Source organism: Macrotis lagotis, chromosome X (assembly GCF_037893015.1).
Source record: "Macrotis lagotis isolate mMagLag1 chromosome X, bilby.v1.9.chrom.fasta, whole genome shotgun sequence".
Taxonomy (NCBI): domain Eukaryota; kingdom Metazoa; phylum Chordata; class Mammalia; order Peramelemorphia; family Peramelidae; genus Macrotis; species Macrotis lagotis.
In genome coordinates, this window is record NC_133666.1 from 623,929,611 (window position 1) to 623,950,888 (window position 21,278).

Sequence of the window (21,278 nt, forward strand, 5' to 3'; positions counted from 1 at the left end):
TCCAACAACCGGAAGGAAACGTCGGGCCGCTAGCGAGAGCTCGCCGGTCCTCCGCGCGGCCTAGAGCGGCTCCGCGCCAGCCCGGGGCTTGGATTGGGTGGATCCTAAGGAGGAGGTGGGAGTCGGGAGTTGTGCTTCCGGTTCAGGCCGTCCGGCTCCTCCGAGAGGGCGGGGTTTCCGGGTCCGGACCTCCCAGGTTCGCTCGGAGACCGGCGCCTCCTTCCCCCCCTGCCGTGGCACCTCGGAGCGGAGGGTGAGCGCCGGCCCCGCCGCCTCGTGGGTCCGCTCCTCTTCCCCACAGTCTCCAGGCGTGAGGTTAGAGGTGAGCGCTCGTCCCTCTTATTCTGGGGGGGGGGGCCCGGCTGTCATTCCTCCGACCCGGCCCCGGCAGGGCACTCATAGGAGCCCCCGGCCGGCTGTCCTTCCCAGGCACCCCTGAGGCGTTCCATAAAGATGCACAAGAAACCGGGCGTGCTTACCTGGCCTGAGGAGGCGTGGATCAGGAGTGCAGGTAGATAGAAGGGCCAGGAATAATGACACATCCTTCCCCATAGACAGGAGGGAAAGAGGGCGATGATTCCAAGAAGCAAAGGAGGACAATTGATGGGAGGCTGGAGGTCACCGACCTATCTAACTGGGGGGGGGGGGGCTGAGATTGCCCTTTGGGTACTTGAGAGATTTCAGAGAGGAGGATCACAGAGGATTATAGACTGATCTATACGTTGTAAGAGATGAATCAGTGAAATGTGTGACTTCCTCCAGAAGCCAGACAGAAATCTGCACCTATCACAGTGCCTATAGCTGTAGCATGCATCCTCATAAATGTTTGTGGAATGTATAAATGAAATTGGATGATGGGAATCACCTTGAGTTGAGGATTAGACTCAGAGAACTGGAGGCTCCCTGGCTAGTGAATCATTAGGACGGGAGGCTGCAGAGTCAAGGCTAGATTTGGGGTGAAATGAAGTGAGGGACAGAAGGAGAGGATAAGGGACTCAAGATCACTACCAGACTGAAGAATAGTATTACTATGTGTAAGAGAAAGGGAGAGATGGAAGAATTAGAGATAACCTGAGAGTAGAACAGCAAAGTCCCAAGATATGAGAGGTGTCATTTCTGAGCTGTGTCTGGGTATGTTTATGGTAAATTTTTAGCAGTCACCTTTCCAAAACTAAGCAAACAAAAAAGACCAAAAAGTTGCATAATCAAACAGTTTTGAATCTATTCTGCATTATTAGTCTAGTTTATGACTGCATAAGAGTGGAGAAGAAGTTTAGATTCAAAAAGTTAAAGGAATTATGTGTTTGTGGTATTAAAGGAGTTTTTTAATATGTAAATTGAAGTTTCCAAGGATAAAAAACTAGGAATAAAACAAATAAGAATACCATAAACCAATTTAAGAGTCAGTAAGGAAGTTGGAAGAGTAACTAGAGTAATTGTAGAACATTAGTATCAAATTAAAAAAGAAAGGGATCCTGCTGATTATATATATTGTCATAGAAAACCACAAAATAGCATTATGTTGAATTTTTATTTTAAGTATTTCACAATTTCATTTTAATCTAGTCAGGGCCTTGGCTATAAGCATGAGTTTAACACCTGTTATAGATGATGATTTTAAAGATTGAGGGAGCATAATATATAATCAGATTATATGGATTTTAAGGGAGGAAAAGGTTTTGAAGTATTCTAGGAATACAATCCTGAGACTACAAAGGATGCTCAGGACTTCCCTCAACCTGCCTAACATGAAGTCTATTGTCTTCTCTGTCCCCTGAAGATTCAGAGGCTAGGTCCTGGATACCCAGGACAAGCCATCAGATCCCATTCTCTTTCCTACAAGCAGGTTTTTAAATGTTTAAACTCATGTGAGCTCCCTGCAATAGTGAAAAGAAGAAGTGTGAGTCTTAGGACATGTGGACACAAAGGAAGCTTGAAGGGAAAGAACATGAGAAGGTAAGTGAAAGAGAACTGACATTCATTCATTGAACAAAGACTTACTATACCTAGTTGTCAGGTCTCTCTTTAGATGTAATAAAAGACCATTTTGTGTTGTTTAGAACTACTAAGGTCCTTTCAGCACTAAGAAGTTGGAAATTAAGAGTGTGACTCTTATGAGAATAAATCCTCTGCATCTTTTTAACTACATTTTCATTGGATTGAGTTTCCCTTCTTACCTGCTTCAGCAGAACAGGGATCTTTTGATATTTTTTCCTTCTCTGTGGGGTTGATTTCAGGTTTCTCAACTTGTTCCATTTTCTTCCTCTGCATCATATTTTTTTGGATACCATTTCTTTTTTCCCCCAAATATTTTATTCTCTTTTCTATTTAGATGTGAAAAATGTTTAACATTTTTATTGACTTTCTAATTCTCCTCCTCTCTCCACTTCCCCCTTATGGAAAAGGCCTGCCATTTTATTTACATGATGCATGTGAAATCATGCAAAACACATCTCAATATTAATCATATTGTAAAAGAAAACAGCAAAAAAACAAGAAAAATAGTTTTTTAAAAAATATCCTTCTAGGGCGGCTAGGCGGCGTAGTGGAAAAAGCACCAGCCTTGGAGTCAGGAGTACCTGGGTTCAAATCTGACCTCAGACACTTAATAATTACCTAGCTGTGTGGCCTTGGGCAAGCCACTTAACCCCCTTTGCCTTGCAAAAATCTAAAATAAATAAATAAATAAATAAATATGTTTATTTATTTATTTATTTATTTTCTCTCTACATTGAGATTTAAGGTACCATTTCTGTCTAGTACCTGACTGTATAACTCTTATACTGGCTGTTGTCTCATCTAAATGTGAATTTAGTATGAATATCCCTTCCCTCTGTCCCCTTACTACCCAAATAACCATAAACCCATTATCTAATTCCTGGAGCACACTAAGGTTTACAAAACCAGACTTTCCTCACAATACCTTAGGATACAGGTGGTACAAGTGATGTCATTCCATTTAGGAAGAAGAGGCCAAGACTTCTGAAGCTACCCATTCCATTTTGGAGAGCTTTAATTGTAAGTCATCCAGCCTAAACCAGCCCCTTTGAAACTCCTAATTCTGCACTCAGGGGCTAAGCTGAGTAAATTTAATCCAACCATTTCAATATTTAGAATCATATGAAACCTATCTTACTAATTTTTTCTACAGATTAATGTTTACTAGTTTCCTTCAGTGAATCCTTACATGGCACAACCTGTTTTGATTCAATCAAATCCATTGTGGTTGTTTTTCTCTATATCAGAAGTTCCTAACTCATGATAGGTGAACTCTTTTGCAATTAAATAGATGAGTCAATATACAAGGCAGACCCATGCATTTATTCTGGAAAAGAGTTCAATGCATTGTCCAAGGTAGAACTTGAGTTCAAATCAACTCAACTCTGGGTCCAGTTCTTTTTCTTTTAATCCCCTCGTAACATTGATGAGAGACTTCAATTACCCAGATATCTACAACAAAGCTGAGACATTACTCAGAGCTTGACTTGCCTTAATGATAATTTCATTCTTTATTTTCATCTTCTGATCACATAAATGTCAGTTGATGAGTTTTCTCTGCCTTCTCATCAGTCTTTTTAACAACTGATTCATTTTCTCTAATCAGAATTGTCTTTGTCAGTATTTCATACTTGAACTCCTCTTTCCATTCCTCCTAATCTCATTTCCCTGATAACATTTTAGTCCACAGAATCCTACCCATACTTTTCTGAATTCCTTGGATTCTGACCTCTCTAAATCCTAGTTTACATTTTAGACTATTCTCAACGTCTTCTCTAGCATATCATCTAAGAGAGAATAGTTACTTTCTTCAACATTCCTATCATTTTCGGGGTTTTTTTAGGTGTTTTTTTGGCAAGGCAAATGGGGTTAAGTGGCTTGCCCAAGGCCACACAGCTAGGTAATTATTAAGTGTCTGAGACTGGATTTGAACCCAGGTACTCCTGACTCCAAGGCCAGTGCTTTATCCACTACGCCACCTAGCCGCCCCTATTCCTATCATTTTTCAACCCAACATCTAGTTCCTGCTCATTGGAAAGATTCAGATCCAAAATAAAATTTCCCTTTATTGGTTCCTTCACATTGTGAACAATGAAATTGTCATTGATACAAGCCAAGAACAATGATTATCATTTCTGCTTTGCTTCAAGGTAATTAGATAATGAGTTTTCCTATCATTGTTGTGAGAATCTTAATAGAAAGAAATTTGGGTCAGAGTTGGGGAGATCTAGGCTCAAGTGTCCTACTTTGATCAACTTTAAAGTTAATATATGGAACCCTTTGCCAGAATAAATGCATGAGTCTGATGGATATGTTGACTCATCTACTTAAGTGCAAAACAGTTGCCTATTCTGAACATTTAGTTGCTTGTCAGGGAGGTGAGCAAAGCCCAAAAATAGAACTTTTTTTAAATTTAGGGCAGTAGGGTTAAGTGACTTGCCCAAGGTCACACAGCTAAGCAATTAAGTGTCTGAGGCTGGATTTGAACTCAGGTCCTCCTGATTCCAAGGCCAGTGCTGTATCCACTGCGCCACCTAGCTGCCCCCAGAAATAAAACTTTTATGGATCAATAAAAACCAAAGGGTAGGAGAGGTAAAGACCAAGTTAACCTGTATATTCAGGAAATAGAATTGTATGAGAAAGATCCAGGAACCAAAGGAGAGAAACAGGCAAAGAGCATCTGAATGACAACTGAGAATCAGCCTGCCTTTGCTCTGAAAATAAGTACTGGCAACTGAGGATCCTTTGCTTTGCTCTACTCATTCTTGCCAGTCCAAAAAACCATGAAAACTCTTAAGTCTTTTTTTTTTAAATTATGTTAACAGCTGCATTTCGGTACCCTTGGTTTCCTTTTTAATCCTATATATTTTATTTTATACATTTTAAAAACATTATTCCAGGAATGTATTTCACCAGACTGACTAACAAAGGGCTCTATGACACAGAAAAGGTGAAGATCCTCTGCAAGTCTTCCGTAGATAAGGTGAACTAGACTTCCTTATGAAAGGAAGCAAATTTGGCCTTTTACTTTGCACTGATATTTCATCAGATGAAACCTAGGGCAGAAATATAGGTTTGAAAAAGAGTATACGTTATTTGAAAGGGACAGGATCCATAAAAATCAAATAGTGGGGGGAGGTAGAGAGCAAATTAGCTTGTATGTTCAGGAAATACATTAGTTTGAAGAAGATCCAGGAATCAAGGGAGAGAAACAGGCAGGGAACATTCTAGTGACAATCATGAGACAGAAAAAGCAACACCATCATATATTATATACCACCAAGACAAAAAGAGGAAAAGAAGAGGTCCCAGGAAAGAACTCACTAATTTGGCATGAAGGAATTGAGTAGTGATGGGGGGGGGCGGGAACAATAATGGAATAATGGCCCAATCCCAACATTTATTAAGAATTCTCTCTTTTAGGGGCGGCTAGGTGGGGCAGTAGATAAAGATCTGGCCCTGGAGTCAGGAGTACCTGGGTTCAAATCTGGTCTCAAACACTTAACAATTACCTAGCTATGTGGCCTTGGGCAAGCCACTTAACCCCATTGCCTTGCAAAAACTAAAAGAATTCTCTCTTTTTGAAAAACAGAACAGCTGGCTACCTCAAAGGTTTGCCTTAGTGATAATATTCTTCAAAAGGTGGAAGAAACAATGAAAGGAATTTTTCTTAGGGACCCAATTCTTATCAGTGAAAAGGAATTGGTTTTGGGGGTAGAAATGGTGGGAACTTTGGGAAGAAATAATCATTCCATTTGTGATAGAGAAGGAGAAAGCAAGCTGGTAATAGAATAACCTGCAGAATAGATCTGGGGATGGAAAATTTAAGGAAAGTCATCCTTTGAGGTATGGGAAGCTCTCAAATAGGACATTAAGAAAATGCACAATGATTTCATGTTAGAGCTAGTATTCTGCAACTGAAGCAATATATTACTCTGAGACAAGATTTAAACAAACAATCTCTTTTACTAAAATCAACCTGGTATTGCCACTGGGAAAAGCAATTCACAGAACAACTCAAAAGCAGTCCAGAGGATTAAAAAAGCTAATAATCCCAGAATCCTAACGTAGAAAGGCAACTCTCCAGAGTCTCGGGATCTCAAAAACTCTTGGCTGGAGCTCCAGAGTCTAATAGCTGGATCCCCAGTCAGTGTTCCCAGGGAACTGACAGTGTTTCTGCTTTCTTGATCTACTCCACCAGGCCAGGGTTGTGAGAGATAGGGGGGTTAACCCACACCTCCCCATTTCTGTCAATATCCTGGTAACTTAGAGTGGATGGGCAGGAACTTCATAAAGCAACTCCAGTTTCGGGTTATTTTGGGTGATTTTTTTTTTTTGGTGTCTTTGATTTCCACATCTGTGTGTGTGTGTGTGTGTGTGTGTGCCCCTTCTCCCCACATATGAGCTTTCCCATGTGACAAAAAAAAACAACCAATTTAAATTTTTAAAAGACATAGAAAGTATAAACAAGGGCAGATAATGAATGAATATAAAAGCCTAACATGATGTTCTAGGAATTGATTTAGGAATGCAGATTTGCTGAGTCTGGCATGTAATTCTTAGAGTTTTTTGTTTTGTTGTTTCGTTTTTAGCTATATCAGATGGGGGAACAGAGAATTACAGAAATAATAGAACTGTTTGTTCACAGTGGATGAGAGGAGAATTAACTCATACTTAATTCTATTTTTCTCTACCAAGAAGAATAATTTGTATAAACTAAAAAAAAGCAGAATGAACATGGATGATATGTAGGAAGAGAATAGTTATTACTTTGATGAGTTTCAAGTCAGCAGACCCAGACAAACTGTATTGAAGATACTGGCAGAATCAGTAAATGTGGTAACTGAACTATTGTCAGTAATGTTCTCTGGAAAATAATGGAGAACAAGAGATGTGCTGAACCAGCAAAGGACAGATTTTTCCCAATTTTTTTTTAAGCTGAAATATCTATAATCTGCAAACTGTATACCCATAAGCATCTTTTCAATTTCTTGACAATCCTGAAATGAGTTATCAGCAAGAATGGCCAGTAAATAATGAGCAAAAGAAATATCTTCCATCACAAATAACTAATCACATTTCCTTTTCTTATAGAAGTAGACTAATAGATCAAGACAGTGATGATGTCCCTTCCTTCCTGGAGAAGCCCTTGACATCAGAGAGGTGATGCCATGACATGCACATGAATTGGATTTGGGTGAGGAGGTGCTGTACTTAGTCACCACCCTCACTTTGTCCTCCAGAACCATCTGGGTCCAGTGACCAGATATGAATCAGAATGACTGGAATTGGTGCTTGTTCAAGGTAATCAGGGTTAAGTGAATTGCCTAGGGTCACACAGCTAGTAAGTGTCAAATGTCTTTAGGCCAGATTTGAACCCAGGTCCTCCTGACTCCAGGACTGGTACTCTATTCACTGTGCCACTCACAAAGCAAGTCAGCAAGTGTATTATGTGCCAGACACTGCTCAGCAAGTTAAGGATAAAGACAGATAAGTCTGTGCCTTCCCAAGAGCATAAAAGGAATTATCTCAGGAGGAGACAACATGCAAGCAACTGATACAGACAAGATATTTGCAGGATAAACTGGAGATAATTCAGAGAGAAATCATGAGCATTAAGGGAGACTGGAAAAGAAAATGAGATTTTAGCTGAGACTTTGAGGCAAAGGTGAAAAGGGGGAAAGCATTATAAGCATCTTTCCAATCAATGAAAAGATAGGAGATGGAGTGTCTTGTAGAAGGAACAATAAAATAAAGGCTAAGTGTTATGGAAGCACAGAGTAGATAGAGGGGAGTAATGTATAAGACAACTAGTTCTGAAGGCCTTTTAAATACCAAATAGAAGGTTTTATATTTGATCCTGAAGGAAACTCTGGAGTTTATGAAGTAGTCTGATAGATTTGAACTCAGGTCCTTCTGACTCCAGGGCCAGTACTCTATCCACCGCACCACCTAGCTGCCCCCAAGTAGTCTGATGGATATACCTACTCTTTAAGAAAATCACTTTGGGGCAGCTAGGTGGCACAGTGGATAGAGTACCGGCCTTGGAGTCAGGAGGACCTGGGTTCAAATCCAGCCTCAGACACTTAATAATTACCTAGCCGTGTGGCCTTGGGCAAGCCACTTAATCCCATTGCCTTGCAAAAAGAAAAAAGAAAAAAAAAGAAAATCACTTTGACAGCCAAATGAAAGCTGAACTGAAGTGAGGAGAGATTTGAAGAAGACAGATCAACAGGAGGCTATTAAATAGTCCAGGCATGAGATGATCAGGGCTTGCACTAAGGTGATGGCAGTCTCATTGAGGGAAAAAGGATATATTCAAGAAATATTGCTAAGGTAAAATTGACAGCCCCTAGCAACAGTTTAGATGTGGGTGGTGAGGAAATAGGGAGTCAAGGAGGACACCGAGGTTGAGAGACATGATAGCAGTTTCCTAGGCAAGCAGTAATAGGGAAGTATGCAAGAGGAGAGATACAGTTTTTTGACAAAAAGTTGGGGTGGTTTTGTGGAAAAGATAATAATAGCTGGATTTAGATTTATTAAATTCCAAAGGTAGTCAATAATAGAATCGTCTAGGAAGAGCTCTTAGAGAGCCCCAAACTCTAAGCTTGATCCCTAGTATTTAACATTTTTTATTAGTGACTTCAATAAAAGAATAAATAGTACTTCATCTCAAATTTATAAAATTTTACAAAACGTGGAGATTTAACACATTGGATGATAGTCAGGATTCAAAAAATTTTAGAAATGCTAAAAAGTAGGCCTGAATCTTTTTTTTGTGGGGATTTTTTTTAGGTGTTTTTTTTTTTGCAAGGCAAATGGGGTTAAGTGGCTTGCCCAAGGCCACACGGCTAGGTAATTATTAAGTGTCTGAGACCGGATTTGAACCCAGGTACTCCTGACTCCAGGGCCTGTGCTTTATCCACTGCGCCACCTAGCCGCCCCAGGCCTGAATCTTAGATGGAATTTAATCAAGATAAACAAAGTTTTATACTTAGATTCAAAACCTTCTTTCACAAATATAAGATCAGATAGGTATAATTAGATAATACTTTGAGTGGAAGAGATCTATAGACTTTAAGGTACTGCAAACTCATTATTAGTTAATAGTATGATATAAATGAATTAATGGATCTATGATTTCCTCAATAGATAGTATTTCCCACATGAGAACTTTTGATTTGTAACATACCTACCCAGCTCCTAAGGTCACAAAGCTGGTTAGTGTCAGTAGCAGTCTTGAACTCCAGGTCTAGTACTTTATTCACTGCCTCAGGATATCTACAATTGAAGAAAACTCTAAGGAAAAAACATCACAGTACTTTCTAATGTTTCTGTAAATCACTCAGAAATTAATTATTGCTGATCCACATGGGAAAGCAGATAATCAGAGAAAATCACAAATTTTTGACAGTTTAGTAGGAAATAAACATAGAGCAAATAAAAGGTGGAGGTCCATATGAAAGCTGAAATGCATTATATAGTCAAATAGACAAAGAACAGTAGTAAATTAACTCAAATCATTATTAAATTATTGTTATTTCAAAATTTGTAGAATATATCCTAAGCAGTAAAAAGCCATAAATCCTAAATACTGAATGGCTATAATGTTAAAATAGCCTCATGACTATCTGACCATTCATTTCTGAGTCTTCTTCATGAATCTGCATTTACTTTATCCTCACTAACTTTGGTTATTCCTCAGAACTCTGTCTAGGACCTTCATTCACTTTTTTTTAATATACCATCATGCTTAGTGGTCTTATCAGCTATTAATGGTTCAATTATTGAACTCTATGCAAATAATTCCTAATTCCAACGTGAATTTTTCTTTGGAATCCTTGTTTTCTACCATCTACCTTTTGGACATCTAAGATGTCCCATAGGCATCTTTTGCTCAGTGTGTCCAAAACACTACATAGTATCATTCCCTCAAAATTTCCCCTTTTTCTAATTTTCCCATTACTGTTGATGATATAACCATCCTTCCAGTTCCTGCTACCTTGGTGTTATCTTCAACTACTCATTTATACTTATTCTACATATCCAATCTGTTGCCAAATTTTGTCATCTCTTCCCTTATGATATTTCTCACCCATGTCTTCTCTTCATTCACTACCCTAGTTTGAAGCCTCTCCATCTCTCACTTGGACTATAGCAAATGTTTTCTGATGAGTCTCTTCCCAATCTAGTCTATTTTTCACCTAAATGCCCAAACTGGTTTCCTAATGTTCACGTCTGAACCAGTCCCCTCTATTTAATACACTTTAGTGGTTCCCTTTTACTTCCAGGAACAATATAAAATCATGCGACACTTAAAGTCCTTTATAACCTGGCCCCATACTATCTTAACACTTTACTCCCTTCAACAAATTCTACAATTGAACCAGTCAGTCAGTAAACATTTACATATGCCAGGCACTGTGCTGTGTGCTAGGGTACAAAGAAAGGCAAAAGATATTACCTGCTTTTTTGGGGGGGGGGGTAGTTAGGTGGCTCAGTGGATAGAGCACCAGCCCTGGAGTTAGGAGTACCTGAGTTCAAATACAGCCTCAGACACTTAATAATTACCTAGCTGTGTGACCCCGGGCAAGCCACTTAACCCCATTGCCTTGCATAAAAAAAAAACATTATCTGTTTTTCAAGAGTTCACAATCTAATGGAAGAGAGAGTGGGCTCTAGGGGTTTTGTTAGGTTTTGAAGGAAGTGAGGAGGTGAAGGTGAGGAAGAAGAGCATTCTAAGCATGAGAGTTGGCCTATGTCCTGTAGCGTGGAGTCTTGCTCAAGAAGCAATAAGGAAACTAGTGTCACTGGATTGAAGAGTATGGATGGGGAGGAGTTATATAAAAATGTAAGAAGACTAGAAAGTGCAAAGTGGGATTGGAGTCTAAATTATGAAGGATTTTGAACACCAAAGAAATTTTGTCTAGAGAATTTTGATTAAGTTTGGGGCTGTTGTATAGTATGACATAGACCTCCACTTTAGCAAAATCACATTAGTGGCTGAATGGAGGATGAATTGGAGAGAAAAGAGATTTGAAGCAGGCAGGCCCACAAATTTTGTCATCTCTACCTTTGTAGAGGTGATTGTGTTCAATTGTTTTTCAGTTGTGTCCAACTCCTTCATGATTCCATTTGAATTTTTCTTTACTTTTTTTAAATTTTTTTTCCCCTAGACAATTGGGTTTAAGTGACTTGCCCAGGGTCACACATCTGGTAAGTCAAGTGTCTGAGGTTGGAATATTTAGGGAAAAATAAGTATACTACTTTGGTGAGAGTGAAAAGTTCAAATCTATTTTGGGCTTCTTCTACAAGGGACTTATTTGATCTCCTGCATTCATCTCACCCTTCTGTCACTACCCTGGAATAGGTCTTCATTATCATTTGCCCCCAGACTATTAAAATTGTTTTATTCACTACACTACTGCCTTAATTCGTGTTTTTCTTGGCAAAGATACTGGAGTGGTTTGCCATTTTCTTCTCCACAGATGAGAAGACTAGGGCAAACAGGGTTAAGTGACTTGCCTGGGGTCAAACAGCTAATAAGTATCTGAGGCTGGATTTGAACTCAGAAAAAGAAGTCTTCTTATCTCCAAGTACCACACCCTTATCGACTTTGCTACCTAACTACCCAGTAGCTTGTTGCAGTAGTCCAGGTGTGACATGATAAGAGCCTACATCTGTGTCAGAGGAGAGGAGGCACAGTTGAGAAATTCTAAAAAAGGTAAAATCGACAAGCTTGAATATGAAGAACAGGGATGAGAGATATTCCAGCGTTGGGGAGACACTTGATCATTGAGTGATGGAGCACTGGGAAGTAGTAGGGATGTTTTGAAGAAGGAAGAGTTATGCTGTCTTCACACATGAAATTCTCATGTCAAAGTTGACTTTATCTGTCATGTGTAAAGAGCAGGTATTCGGGACCCCAGGAGCAGGAAAATCATAGACACAGAATTAAGGAGAAAGGATGCATATTCAGGATAGGCAGAGAGTACTCCAATAAGGTCAGCTAGGTAGTGCAGTAGATGGAGCACCAGATCTGGAGTCAGGAGGTTCTGAGTTCAAATGTGACCTCAGATACTTAATAATTACCTAGCTGTGTGATCCTGGGCAAATCACTTAACCCCATTGCCTTGCAAAAAAAACACCACCACCAACAAAAAAAGATGTGAAGCAGTATAGTAGAAGGCTGGAAAGGGGAGTGGCATCAAATTACATAAGGCCTTGACTGTCTAGCAAAGGAATTTGAACTTTATTTGGCAAACAGTAGGGAGCTACTGAAGATTTTTGAGCAGAGGAATGATACATCCAATTCTGCACATAAATAAGATTATTCTAGCAGTATTACAAAGGATAGATTTGAACCTGGAAGTACCTGTTAGTAAGTCATTGTAATAGTCTGGGGGCAAATGATAATGAAGGCCTATACCAGGGTAGTGACAGAAGGGTGAGATGAATGCAGGAGATCAATAAGTCCCTTGTAGAAGCCTCAAAAGGACTTGAACTTTTCACTCTCACCAAACTAGTATACTTATTTTTCCCTAAATATTCCTTATGTATTTCCCCTAACTTTGTATGTTAGACACATTTCAAGAAGTTTACAACTAGAAAAACCCACAGTAGGCATGTGCAGTATGTTGGAATAAAAATTAATATTGTATCACAATTAGAACACATAGCTAAAACTGACAATGATCAATCAATGTCACCCTGTAAATCCTTGAGGGGAGGCCTGGGAAATTATAAAACAGTACTCCTCTATAACACTCTCCTTTTTCTCCCTTCAGTGAGAGCTCCTGTTGAACACAGAGGAGAGCTGAGGTCAGATGATGGCATCCAAGTTCATACCAGCTGAGCCAAAGGTGAGCCTCTCCCTCAAGCTACTCATCCCTGCTGCTTCTAAGACCTCTTCTAGGCAAGGGAGTTCAGAGTTCCCCATCCCCATAATTAGCATACATGCAAACACACACGTTTACTCAGAATTTCACATCACTTCAAGCAAATTATCATGCACATTGTATCTTTCTATAATTAACGTGTGCAGACACTTACACACCTACACATATACATACTAGTGGTAGAGAATTTCAAGTCAACCAACCATGTACCCATGCCTATAATCAGCACACTTACAGAAGTATACTTCATCACTATCTACCTGTATTATTTCTTTTTTTTAATACTTTTTTCCAATTACATGTAAAGATAGTTTTCAACATTAATTTGAGTTCCAAATGTTTTCCCCTTCTTCTCCTTCCCCTTCCCCATCCCCAAATGGCAAACAATCTGATATAGTTTATGCACAAGCAAGCAATCATGTTAAATATATTTCCACATTAGTTTTGTTTTGGTTTACTTGGTTTTTGGCTTTTGCAAGGCAGTGGGATTACGTGACTTTCCCAAAGTCACACAGCTAGTAAGTGTCTGAGGCCAAATTTGAATTCAAGTCCTCCTGATACTGGGGCTGGCACTCTATCCTCTGTGCCTCCTAACTGCCCCCCACAGCAGTTATTTATATTGGTTCTTTTAAGGATTTTGCAAGGCAGTGGGGTCAAGTGACTTGCCCAAGGTCACACAGCTAAGTAATTATTGAATGTCTGAGGCTGGATTTGAACTCAGGTACTCCTGACTTCAGGGCTGGTGCTCTATTCACTGTACCACCTAGTTGCCCCTCTATTGGTTTTTAATTTGAATTCCAAAGTCTGTCTCTCCTTTCTTCTTACCCCTCCTCCCTTCTTGAGAAGGCATATGGTTTGATAGAGGTTTTCCATGTACAGACATGCAAAATATAATTCCACATTATCCATGTTGGGGTGGGGGGGTTGTACAAGAATAAAGTTTTAAAAGTTTGATCTGCGTTCAGACTATGTTAGTTCTTTCTCTGGAGGTAGATAGCATTTTTCCTCATAATTCTTTTAAAATTATCTCAGATCATTGTATTGCTAAGAAAGCCAAATCATTCTTAGTCAATCATTGTACAATATTGTTATTTTGTGTTCAATAGTCTCTAGGTTTTGCCCACTTCACTTTGAATCAATTCTTGTAAGTTCAGACTTGTTCAAATTGATTGGCATCCCCTCAGTTTCCAATTCTTTGTCACTGCCTATTCTGTTTCAGAGGGAAGCTCGATGGTGTAATGGATAGAACACCAGCTATGGAGTCAGGAGGACCTGAATTCAAATCCAGTCTCAGACACATGATACTTACTAGCTTTGTGACCCTGGGCAAATCACTTGACTCTAAATGTCTTGCATCCAAGACCATCTCCAGTGGCCACTGGACCCAAATGACTCCAAAAAGAGTGAGACTGATGACTTAGCATATCATCCCCTCACTCAAATCACATGCATGTCATGATATCACCTCCCTGACTGATGTCATGATTTTCTTCGAGAATGAAGGACAAACAACTGTTTCAGTAGTCCTTTCTCATCACATTTTCACAATCACAAAATACACTTTTTTTTTAAACAAAATACACTCTTGCTCAGCTTTTATGCCATTAGATGTTGTTCTTGCCTAAGGTTTTTCCCTCTTATTAGTACTAAACTTTGGAAGTCACTCTGGAGCTATAGCAGTAATCTCTTGTTTCAGGCCCTTGTGACATTTGTGGATGTAGCTGTGAATCTCACCCAAGAAGAATGGCATCTTCTGGGCCCTGATCAGAGGAGTCTTTACAGGGATGTGATGCTAGAGAATTATGGCAACATTGTTTCTCTGGGTAAGGCTTTCTTTGGACTTAGATTTGGTTTTTAACAAATCTAGATAGCTTGGGGAAAATTTTCATGAAGTTATACTATAAAATTAATTCTTCTATCTTTTAGAATTATTAGACAGATATTTTTAAATGGAGAAAAATTTTCACTTTCCTTACAATTATCAATATAATTTTATATGTAAAATCTATATTCCAATTTTGAGGCCTTATTACTAAAACATATTCAAAGCCTGGATTTTCACAAAAGATAAATTTAGAGGCCAGTCTTGGAGAAAACAGTCTATAATCCTATTGTTTTCTCATAATTTACTATTCCATTTGATCAGAAAACTTTTTCATTATGTTTTTACTATTTTGTCTAATTTCCCCTTTTTAGGGGGATGTCATCCCTTTATTATAATTTAACCACAAATACATATACCATAATAGAGGGAAAAACCTCCCTTGACTCTGTTCAATTCCAGGCTTGAGACATATCTCAACCAATCATGTAGTCACAGAGTATCAAAGGCCAGGTCAGGATTAATCACATGAAGATATTTCCTGTTCAGGAAATAACATAATAAGAAAACTGAGTCAAGAGGAACTTACCTTAGGCCATTCCAGAGTCATCCCTTTTCCTCAGAACAAACATCCACCTGGCACAGTTCTCAGACTGCAACTCCTGCCACTTTTTTTTTGTTTGCTTCATGATAATTTAGGCAACCATCCCTGTAATCAAAAACTCAAAACAATAGTAAATTATAATTTCATGAATTTTTACCTCAAATAGCAAAATTTCACTAACCACAATTTAGGGATTAACTATTATTAATTGTTTATGTTTCCCTAACATACATTTCATTTATCCTTTACTTATAAATCAAAACTAATCACATTCTAATGTTTCGTACATACAGCAAATAACCTGATTGATGAGTCATATATTGAAGTTACATATTTAAACCATCCTGTACATTTTCATAAGTGATAGCCAAAAATTTTCAAATGAAAACTTTGCCCAATTAAATATTTAGCAGTCTGATGAATTCATTTGACTTTCTAATGGAGGTAAAGAAGTATAGTATTTCTGCTCCTCATACTAAGGAACATGCCTGATGGATACAGTAGAAGTGGGTAGTTTGAGTTTTTCCTTAATCTGCACCTTCTCTCTTTTCTAAACTTCTTGAAAGAAACCTTACCCTTCCAAAGGTCCAGGACTCTCACCAGTCTGATGTGGACCTCCCCTAAGGTATGAATTTCCCCACCTAGTGTGGACAGAACACTTCAGCTAATTTTTCCTTTGTGCTTATGTCAGCAATATACTTATGCCCCATGAATTCTCAAATTCCCAAATGACCCATTTTTAAGACATTTCCAGAGGGTGCTCAGTTCCTTCTTGTCATAATCATCTCCATATACACTGCCTTTGACATCTTAGCTAACCTCTGTAATACTCAGAATTTGGGTAAGGTCTGTATATAGGACAATCCATCAGGTCCAGTTTACTTCTCCATGAGCAGGATTTCAAGTGACTAAGCCTGATGTGATATCTCAGCTGGAGCGAGGGGAAGAGCCATGGGTTCTGGAAACACAAGGAGCTGAAGAGAAAAAAGTCCTTAGAAGTGACTACTTAGGTGAGTGAGAACCTTTCCTTCATTCAGTCATTTTTACATGTATTTACTGCATGTACTATACATAGTTATTGAATTTACAGGACAGTCCACAAATCCCTGCACAATAGAAAGCTTGCTCTCATCCAATCCCTGCTTTTTTATACTTCTAAGATATCTCATACTTTTGGGAATCCTTTATTTGCTATGTCATTCCATGGGGAAGTTTAGCAGCACGACCTGCTCAAGACCTTCTTGGGTCAGAAGAATGCTAGAAGAAACATGGATCTGTCTTATGACTGACTGGCAACTACAAAAAAAAAGAACATACACACTTTCAAACTTTCTATCTGGAAGGTTCTCTATGCATTAATCCATGTTACAAAATCAAAATGTCAAGTTGGAAGGGATATGAGCACACATATAGTTCAGTTCAAATTCATAAAAGAAATCCCCACTACAGTAACACCTAGTGATCTGCAGCTCCTTCCAGTGAGGAGGAAGCAAACTATCTCCCCAAGCAGCCCATTCAACTTTAGGACAGCTCTAATGGATAAGACATTTTTTCTTATCTCAGCAGGCTTAATTTGCCTCAATTCGGCTTCCATCCATTGTTCTAGTCCTCTCCTCTGGGACCATAAAGAAAAAAATAGAGCCCTCTTTGAGGCAGCTAGATGGCCCCCACTAGATAGGACATGGGACCTAGAGTCAAGAAAACCTAAGTTCAAATTCAGTCTCACAACTTGTATGACTCTTAAATAACTTACTGTCTTTTTGCCTCAGTTTCCTAAACTGTAAAAAGGAAATAATATTGGCATCTACCTCAAAGGATTTTTGAGTGGATCAAAAGAGATCAAAAGCTCTTAGCATACTACCTGGCTCATAGTAGAAACTATATAAATGCTTCTTCCCTTTCCCATCCCCCTTCTTCCCTGGGACAGGCCTTTAATTCCTCAAGAGAGCAGTCATTTTTTTCCCCAGATCATCTCTTCAAACTCAGCCTCCCCAATTAATTCAACTGCTTTTTGTATGGCATGGTCTCCGGTCCCCTCACCAACCTGGTTACCTTCTTTTGAATGAAATTCAATATAACAACAGATCCCTTATGGCAAATCTCTGGAAATGACATTGTCCTAATCAGGAGTATTCTTTGGGCCCAGTCATTCAGCCAGTTTCTGGATGTACCTAATTTTGATATTTTCTAGCCCTATCTCTATGAATTTAAGAGGAGCAAAAGAGTCTTTATCAATCACTTACTAAAATCTAGGTATACCATATCCGTTTATTTATTCATCTGATAGTCTTTCAAAAAATAAAAAATAAAAATATTGTCCAAAGAGCATTTCCCATATCCAAAAACAAAATAAGGTTTAGCTTTTTCTCCATCATCCCCTTGTCCCATGAAGTCCTATTCTCCATATGTTGTTTGTTTCCTAACATAACCTTAAAAAAAAAATAAAAAAGAACACATTATTGTCTTTATTTTTGATCATCATCCTGGGCTCTTGGATCCTGGACTATTTTTATACAACTATTCCCATTTTGTATTCTCATTTGTAGTTGTATTTTACTTCCCCTTGCATCTATATTCTTAAATTCAGAGTTATCAGTCTTATTCTCAGTGATATAGGTATTCTTTCCATTGAGAGCAATAAGGTGTTTTCAAGCCTCCTTCTATGTTATGTCCATAGCCTCAGATACATCTTCACATGTTATTTATGTTCATGGCCTCAGATACATCTTCACATAATCTTATATCCAGTGTTCTGGTGTTCTTCCTTGAGGTTTTTTTGGATTTGGGTTTTTTTTTTTAATAATTATGATTACCAATGTAGCAGTTCTTTCTCCTCATTACATGACCAGCTTTCTGATCAGACATTTCCGGAATGATGACTTTCAGGCCATTTCTTGTATTCAGATCATCATATGTAATACATTACAGTCTATATCCCACTCTACATCTCTTTTTTTAGTCTTCTGGGTCACCACTTCTGAGACTTCTTGGATTGTGATTTTTTCATAGCCATAAAACATCACAATGAGAATAGTAATGTTGAAAAAAAGATAATTTTTTTTTGTGCCAGAACTCATAGGATTGGAGCAGAAAGATATCTTAGAAATCCTCTCATTTTAGGGGGCAGCTAGGTGGCACAGTGAATAGAGCACTGACCCTGGAGTCAGGAGTACCTGAGTTCAAATCCAGTCTCAGATGCTTAATTATTACCTAGCTGTGTGGCCTTGGGCAAGCCACTTAACCCCATTGCCTTGCAAAAAAAAAAAAAAAACTTAAAAAAAATCCTCTCATTTTCCAGATGAGGAAATTTTGAATCCCAGAGCATCACAAAATCATAGCTTGGGATTATTAAAAGTGTTATATAGTTCCCTCTTTTCTCTTCATCTCTGAATCTGTGTTCCTATTCAGTTCTGGACCCAGTACATTGTTCCTCTGCAATATCTATCCAAAGTAATTCATTGAATGTTCATCCAGATCTCCATATCTTGACCCAAGAAGTATATAATATATCTCCCCCTTGCATTCCTAGGACCATCTCTTTGGATGACCCTTCAGTACTCTGGATTGGATGCAGTCAAAGCAATTCAATCCATAAATCAAAATATCTTAAGGACCTTACCATTTATGGACATTCATTTCCTGTGGACATACATGATTATGCCTTTCATAACAATGGCAATCTCCTGTGCCTGGCATACATATCCTTGCTTTATGTCTTGATATTTATATCTTCAACATTTCTCTGGTTATCTCTATGGTTGTAACAATGAAAGAATACTCTTAATTTAACGGGAGGCATTATATCTGAGTTTTGCACTGTCATGTCACATGCTTTTTTTTTTAATAACCCATTAACAGACCCTGAAGGATTTTTATCTTTTCTACACTTTTCAATCAATTGTGTAACTAAAACTCTGGCTATTATAGAATAACCCACATGAAATGTTATTGATAAAGGACACATTGTATGCATGAACTGTTCTCATATACATGTGATGAAGGTGATAAAATAGGCATGTGCATTATAAATTGCTGATGTCTTCTCTGTTTCCTTTTTTTTGTTGTTGTTAGGTTTTTGCAAGGCAAATGGGGTTAAGTGGCTTGCCCAAGGCCACACAGCTAGGTAATAATTAAGCATCTGAGACCGGATTTGAACTCAGGTACTCCTGACTTCAGGGCCAGTGCTTTATCCACTGCACCACCTAGCCACCCGCTCTGTTGCCTTTTAAAAAATATTTCCTATTCTTCTGTTCTTTGAAGACTCTTGAAAATTAGTTCCTCGAGAATCTTCAGAATTGTAGAACATACATTGAACATTTATTCTGCTTGTACTTTTACCCAAAACTCATATTCTGCTTGTATGCCTCAAGCAATATGGAACTTATTGCCTCCCTCGGCAATCCAATCTATTTTCAAACAATCGTTGTTAATTAACAAAAATCGTTAAGTTTTTCTTTCTGTTAAACTGAAATCCATCCCTTTAAAGCTCCATTGTTCAATCAGGAAGCACACAGAATAAGTCTAATTTATCTTACACATGAAAATCACAGTTAATATGAAAATAATTTTCTTGTCCCTTGTTTCCTCTTCTTCAGGAGAAACATCCACCTTTGATTTATTACAACAAACATTTGAACTGTGCAGAATAATGTGCTAGTCTGGGGATTAAAAGACAAAACTCCTCAAGGACAGTTTATAGTCTTCTTAGGGGAGAAGATATTATATGTGTTTTAGATAAATATAAGGTGATTTGAAGAGTAGCAGTGTACTAACTAAAAATTGGAGAATAAAGGAAGACTTCATGGAGGAGTTAGTATCAGAGCTGAACCTTAAAGGAAGACAAGAATTCTGAAAGGCCACTATATGGACAGAATACATTCAGGGCATAGGCAAGGTTAAATAACTTGTGTAACTACCAACCAGAATGTTGAGTTCAGGAATGCTACTGGACCTTAGAGGACTTGAAAGAGTGTAAAATTAAACTAAGGAGAGTTTGTAGAAGACATTTAAAAGCCAGACTCTTAAGTTGGCATTTTAGCCTAGAGTCATCAAAGAGCCAGTGTAGATTTTTTATTAGAGGAGAAATAGGGTCAGACCTCAACTTGGGTGATGTTCAGTTCCCTTGGTATCCTTCAAGACTTATCTCAAATGCCTCTCCTACAGAAGCCCTTTCCCCTTTCTTTCACCCTTAAGATGACCTTCCAGGTATTCTGTATGTACTTTATATGTACATATTTATTTACCTTTTTTCTCCTCCAAAGGAATTTGAGCTCCTTGAAAACAGTAACAGTATTTTTTACCTTGCTTTGTACTCCCAGTGCTTATTACCATAGTTATTGGCCCATGTTCAGAATTTAATAAATGCTTATTGACTAACTGAAAAACATGGATTATCAATGAAGGATGGGAATGGGGATGGGGAAACAGGACTACCTACAGAAGAGTTAGTAAGCCTTTACAATATTAGAGACAATACAGCAGAAACCTGGGCTCACAGGTAGGGTTTTTTTGCCATCAACAGTGTGACTGTGGGCAAGTTACCTCAGTTCTCAGAACCTCAGTTTCCTCAGTTGCTTCATTCTTTCCCTAGCCTTAATCTCTGAATGGGCATTGGCGCAATCAAACTGAGATCTAGGAAAGACCTTAACTTTAAAAGACCAAGGTCTCCCAATGTTTTCAGGGCCATCTCTAGCCCTTCTTATCTATATCTTACCACTAGACACAGATGGCACCAGAGGAGAGAGTGAGGCTGCTAACTTTGAATGAGAATTAAGAGAATTGATGAACTGAGAGACCAGGAATCTATCACATAAATAAATCAGTATGAAGACTCAAAGGGGATATGATAGCTGTCTTCAAATATTTGAAGGATTTTTGTAAAGAGGAAAGATTAGACTTGTTCTATTTGACCTCAAAAAGAAGAAGCATTTCTTCCATCTCCCCCATGGCCTCCTGA

The 21,278-nt window shown here is 38.5% G+C and overlaps 1 protein-coding gene across 10 annotated transcripts in view; it reads left to right on the plus strand.

Moving 5' to 3' along the window:
• Positions 1–2: 2 nt before the first annotated feature.
• LOC141500223 (uncharacterized) overlaps positions 3–21,278 on the plus strand; it is an 86,405-nt gene continuing 65,129 nt past the window's right edge. Inside the window, exons 1-6 of one of the 10 annotated variants that reach the window (XM_074203219.1) lie at positions 3–322; positions 430–1,956; positions 7,093–7,302; positions 12,786–12,860; positions 14,593–14,719; positions 16,219–16,332. In XM_074203219.1, coding sequence (XP_074059320.1) covers positions 12,825–12,860; positions 14,593–14,719; positions 16,219–16,332 — 277 coding nt within the window. In that variant the 5' untranslated portion in view covers positions 3–322; positions 430–1,956; positions 7,093–7,302; positions 12,786–12,824. The other 9 variants (XM_074203223.1, XM_074203221.1, XM_074203220.1 and 6 more) reach the window with 9 other exon arrangements.